Source organism: Paramisgurnus dabryanus, chromosome 7, assembly GCF_030506205.2.
Source record: "Paramisgurnus dabryanus chromosome 7, PD_genome_1.1, whole genome shotgun sequence".
In the NCBI taxonomy this organism is placed as follows: domain Eukaryota; kingdom Metazoa; phylum Chordata; class Actinopteri; order Cypriniformes; family Cobitidae; genus Paramisgurnus; species Paramisgurnus dabryanus.
In genome coordinates, this window is record NC_133343.1 from 18,844,622 (window position 1) to 18,850,621 (window position 6,000).

Here is a 6,000-nt window from a genome sequence, read left to right on the forward strand (position 1 = left end):
TGATCTGTCACACAACATCAGATCTAAAAGTCAAACAAATGCTGCAGTGATCTCTTTTGAGATATTTTGCTTTAAAAAAATCAACTGATCAACATGTTCATGAGAGAGGACACTGCGTTTTTTTATGGACAGTGCTAAACACACGCTTGTCTTCTATCTTTCTTACTGTGTTTTTGTTGCTACAACCACTTTGTTGCTGTATCTTATTAACTTGGTGAAGCTAGCAGATAAAAAATGTGCGCTTTGGTGGAAATGCGTAGATAGACATTATGTGAAGGAATGAGGACGTGGAGAGTGTCAAAATAAAGGTACCTCAAATCAATGCATAGAATCGTTAGAAATAAAATCGATGTATCGATCAATATCAATGTATTGTTACACCCCTACTGTTTATGTAGTACTGACAAGATCAAAATCCAGTAAAAAGAGAGTGCTCCTAATGCATTAACTCTTTCGCCGCCATTGACTCGATTAAGAGAAAACACTTCCCTGCCAATGACGAGAATTTCCGGCTTTCCACAGTACCGCTATTATCCACCAGATGGCGCACTTCCGCAACTTATACAACCCGGAATTAGCGCCTCACGTGAAAGAGAAAGAACTCTCTGTATATTTTGATATATATAAATTTATATAAAGATCGCTCTGCATCTGATCTCTATCAAAAGTCCTTAACAAAAATGGAATTATCTCAGCTTTTTGCTCAAAAATTGTGTTTTTGAAGAAACCTACCCATATTTGAGAGGTGATAAAAAGAGAACTAATGAAGTTAGGATGAAAAGGTTTTTTTTGAAAGCAGAGGGTCTGTTCTTTCATTTGATATATTGTTTGTTTATATATTAAAAGAAGAACATTTTCTGGAAGGCATTAAACTTTTGTAAAAATCTTGAAAAATGCTGGCGCTGGCTGGCAACTTTAAAAAAAAAACACTGGCGGGGAAAGAGTTAGGATTAAATGGAAAATTAATAGTATATAAATATAGTTTATTAACTTTTACCTCTGCAAAAAAACAACAAAAAAGACTAAATATGTATAAAAGAAACAAGAAATATTGACCCAAAACAAATAAAATCTCATTTTTGAACATCAAACACAGATACATCAGGTGCCAGCAGGATTTTAAAAGTGACCAAGCAAATGTTCAAATAGGGGCTACTTTTACTAATCGACTGCAGATGGATATAAATCTATTTTGACAAATTTCGGTAAAAACGTGTTTTCTATACCAAGAAAGTAACAAGATGAACACCACTATTTTCTGTTACAAACTTTCACATAGCATCTTTAGGTTATAAAAACATAAAAATTTCAAATCCATAAAGATTTATTATAAAAAAAACGAATTATTTTTTCCACAAAATGCAATAATTCATGACAAGTTTTTTTTCCAAAATTCTATAAATCTATTCAATCAATGTATAAATGTGCATTCATTTTTGCCATTTTATATTCATTGAGTTGAACAGTTGTACACAATGATGTAAAAAATAAACAAAATAAATTAATCAAAACACTTACTTTGTCATATTAGGAACACTGTCATTGCTGAGCGATTATACTTGACGCCGTCGCTTAACATTTTTCACAGCGATCAGCTGTGATTCTCGTTGACTTTGAGTAAAATTATGGAAAGTTTTTCATAAGATCCCCTGGGGTCAATGTTTTAGCACGAGAGAAGCTAGATGCTGTCGGGAGAACAAGCGATCGTCTCCCGAGTGCCTTTCACGTAAATTTTAGATGTTGATGGTTTACGTTTCTTTCATGTCATAGAAAACCGGAGGTTTATCAATGCTATTAAAGTATTATTTTGTTTTTGTTTGTTTGTTGATCACAACGTACAAAGTAGATGACCTATGTCATCTACCTATGTACACCGCCATTGTTTGTTTACATTGCGTGGAATGGTGTAATTTGTGGAGTGGATTTATTGCATTCTGTAGAAAAGGAGGAGTGGCGTTTATTGCGTTTTGGGAAAAAAGGGAGAATGACAGAATAACACGGCGGATATTGGATTTTGCGTAAAATTAAGAATTTACTTTTAAATACTGACCTGATATAATACTGATTTTGGCAGTAACTCATTTTTTTTTTCAAAAATGGCTTTTATTGCGTTTTGGAACCAAACTCTTCATATATTCTCGTCTGAACTAATCTTAAAACTACAATTTGTGACCAAGAAACGGTAATATTGAGAAACGGCTATTTCGTAGGGTTACCTGGGTTACCCTGAAAGGGTTGCCTGTCATTCTGACCTTCATAGGCTTTTAAAAACACTCTGTTGTTGTTTTCTAGTTTTTCTAGTGATTGCCATAATGATAGAGCTAGATCGAACTCCTACTAGAGTGATATTGCTTAATTATGGAGCCACGTACCTGTAGTCTGATAAAGAATTTTTAAAACCTTTATTTTTAAGTGTTTACCTTACCTTTTTACTAAACCATACGCTTGCATAGCCTTCTCAAAAAGCTATTACTCATAAATATTACTAGAAAAACTACATGCAGAGGTGTAGTAAGAATCCACAATTTCTTGGAAGTCGGCTTTAGAAGAAATGGCGTGTTTACTTATTATGCATGGCGCAACATTAAAATGTCATAGTAAAGGTGTCAAAGGATGAGTACTTGTGGACGTTAAGGCGAGGTTACATAAGGCAGCGTTACTCCAATGACAATGCTTAACATTGCTACGGGACATTACGGACAATCCGTTCACATATCGATATGTATGTAGTTTAAGGTGTGAATGAGGGGTCTAATGCAGGTGACCTCACAGATCGCATAACCATTCATTTGGACTGGGGGTGTATAATTTCGCTGCCAGATTCCCATTCTTCACATTCCACCCCGCCTGCTGAGGTGAGCAGCAGGTTCAACAAAGACGAAGAATGGTCGACAAAGGGTAGAGACAGCATAAACAAGTATGTTTTGACAGTCAGAAACCACCAACCTGACAAAATCGAGTCAAAAAGCAACCTGACAAGAGAGTCAAATACATATTGTAAATACACTGGGTGTCATGCTGTGTAATTTAAAGTGCTGCGCTCTTTAAATGATCTCTTTTCCATTTTTATCATTTAGATCAACAGCTTCAGGGAACAGCTGAATTTGGCAGCACAGAAAGCCCACAGCAAGAACCCTATACCTGGGAAAGCTAACGGAGTTCTAGTGCTGAATCAACCCATTCAAATTGAGGCATATGTGGGTCTGATGTCTGCACTGGGCAACCAGAACAAGCTGGGGTATTGCTTAGCACGAGGCAATATTGGTTTCTGAAGGTGTCTTGAATTTCCACCGAGTGTTTACACTAAGTAACTCTCTTATACCAGCTGAAAACGCATAATTTATGCTCACCTAAACTTATAACTTGGAAATATTCTAGTAGGTTTATTATTTAGATTTCTCATTGCTGTTTAAAAGACATTTATTTATATTTATGTCAATCAAATTATATTGCTTCTAAATGGAGTGTGCTTTCTTTTGCATTGCTGTTTTTTTACTGTAGATATGATTCCCAATTTGTTTTTTCACAGTTTGTCTTCAAACGTGCCACACAATCAAATTGACCATATGGACCGCATTTTTATATACAGTAGTGAACCGATTAACAAGACATTACTTGTAAAAGATTGTTCATTTTTTATGACAATGTTATACAGTAATTTCCTTTGCATGTGTCATAATGTACCAAGTATGTAGTTCTTCCACCTACGATTTCCTGTTTAGCAATATCTGCAGAACAGTTGTATACATTGATATCCTCACTATTGAAATGTAGGAATTAACGCAAGAACTTGGTAGAAATTGTGCCTTCTTTCTTTTTGTATCTGTGCCGATATCCTGTCCCATCGCAAGGCTTCTTACAGGCTACGTGATGCATGAAGATCATATTTGTTTGTTGGTTTAAGGTTTATTATTACAGCAGAGAGGGTACTGGAATTTCCCCAGTGTTGTAATTGCCCAGCTGTCTTGATTTGTCTCTTCAGCAGAGCACAGCAAAATGTCAAACAAATTGGAAAGCCTTTATGAAATGAATGATGTTATGGTAACAATTTTTCTATAGTACAGAACTCGATGCTATTCCATCACCATCTCAAACAAGTTTAGTTGAAAAGTGTCTGTGCTTCAATAAACTGTCCAGTTTAAACTATTTCGATGTATGTGGTTGATGCTTGACACGGCTATTAAATTATGAAATTAAATTACACTGTATGTTGTCTTTTTTAAAAGTAATGCTATAGTTATATTTGATTAACTTTTCTTTTGAAAAAAACATATAGCATCTAATGTGTTTAGATCTGTCACATGGTCATATCATAAATATTTATGTAGAATGAATAATCAACATTTAGATGTGTTAATTTGAAAACATACAGTAGAGGTTATACACTGATTACTAAAGTTTATAATGTAGCTAGTGTTGTGTTGCATTTCATTTTATTTTCTGTTTTTTTATACTGTTTTTATTAATAATAAATAATTTGTTGCTGTCAGTATATATGCAAACTTAATAAATATATTACTGTTCCTAAAAATATATTTATTCTGAAATCAGAAAATTTTGAGATATTTTAACCCTTTAATGCATAATTAAATCATTGAAAAAGAAAGGATTCACAGTATCTGGCTACTCATACTGTACTGAATCTAGCTGGGTTTTTTGCAGTATACTATAGTGTGCAAATTGGCACATCAATAAAAAGAGAACCTTTTTTTTTAACGGTTATTAGTCATCGTGGTCTTTATAACTTCCTAAAGAGGACTTTTTTAAGATGTGTCCCCAGAGTACATATGTGAAGTTTTAGCTTTACCCCACAGATAATTTATTATAGCATGTTAAAATTGTGGGTGTGGAAAAATGTGCCATTTTTGGGTGTGTCCTTTAAAATGCAAATAAGCTGATCTATGCACTAAATTCCAGTGCCGTGATTAGATAGAGCAGATTAAGTGGCGGTATTATCCCCTTCTGACATCACAAGGGGAGCCAAATTTCAATGGCCTATTTTTTCACATGCTTGCAGAAACTGGTTTTCCAAAACTTAAGTTACTGGGTTGATCTTTTTCACTTTTTCTAGGTTGATCGAAGCACTGGGGACCCAATTATAGCACTTCAACATGGAATAAGTCAGATTTTCATGATATTTCCACTTTATGTTTAAAACCATTAAAGGTTTCATTTAAAAAATGACGCATCGGAGGATTAAGCAAATTATTACACAGATTATGTGAACAATGTTTTCTGATTGTTTATTACTTTCTGCAGTGCCCTCTGCAATCTGTCCCTACTGTATGACCAGTATGTGTAGAGAATGCAGACTTAAAGAATGTACACCATAACTCAGTCTGGCGGATGTTATGTGTTAATCTCTTGTTTATCTGATTACGTTTCTGTAGGCTTCACAATAGCAAGTGTATATACGCTGTTACCGTTTTTACACCAGAAGCTGTGAAAATGTGTGCATTCTTTACATTCATCCACCTCCTATAATATCAATTTATAGTAGAACATGTTATATACTGCTTTTGTAATGTAAAATGCTTACCATGCCTGTATTATGGGCAAATAATATTTTTTACATGATAATGCAACAAACAAACTAAACAAATTACCCTAAATATATTTTATGTATACAGTCACTAAAAATGTATTCATCATAGTGTATAAGGAATTTATATGATCCAATGGGTGTTTGTTTGCATTGCGTTCTGCATTTTTTTTTTTTTAAGGACTCAAAGGGTTAACACTTTTCTTACCGAAGTGGGGATGTGTCTCATAATCCAGGATCAGGCACTGCTGTGCCCTCAGGCTGTGGCTTCTCAACCACGAATCTCCACCTCTGTAGAAAAAAGATCTCAGAGTAAATCTTGGATCACATGCTAAATAAACTAAAAACACTGATGACACTGTTCTGAGTAAATGAGATGGATTTCACAAGAAGATAGGTGAAAGACATTTCACCTTTTAATGGGAGTGTCCATATTAGCAACGTACCTTGTTATTATT

The 6,000-nt window shown here is 34.4% G+C and overlaps 1 protein-coding gene across 1 annotated transcript in view; it reads left to right on the forward strand.

Moving 5' to 3' along the window:
- The window catches only part of tprg1 (tumor protein p63 regulated 1), a 28,342-nt gene extending 24,126 nt beyond the window's left edge, over window positions 1-4,216 (forward strand). The window contains exon 6 of the mRNA XM_065240750.2: window positions 3,078-4,216. Coding sequence (XP_065096822.1) covers window positions 3,078-3,272 — 195 coding nt within the window. The 3' untranslated portion in view covers window positions 3,273-4,216. The remainder of the gene's footprint in view (window positions 1-3,077) is intronic.
- Window positions 4,217-6,000: the final 1,784 nt, after the last annotated feature.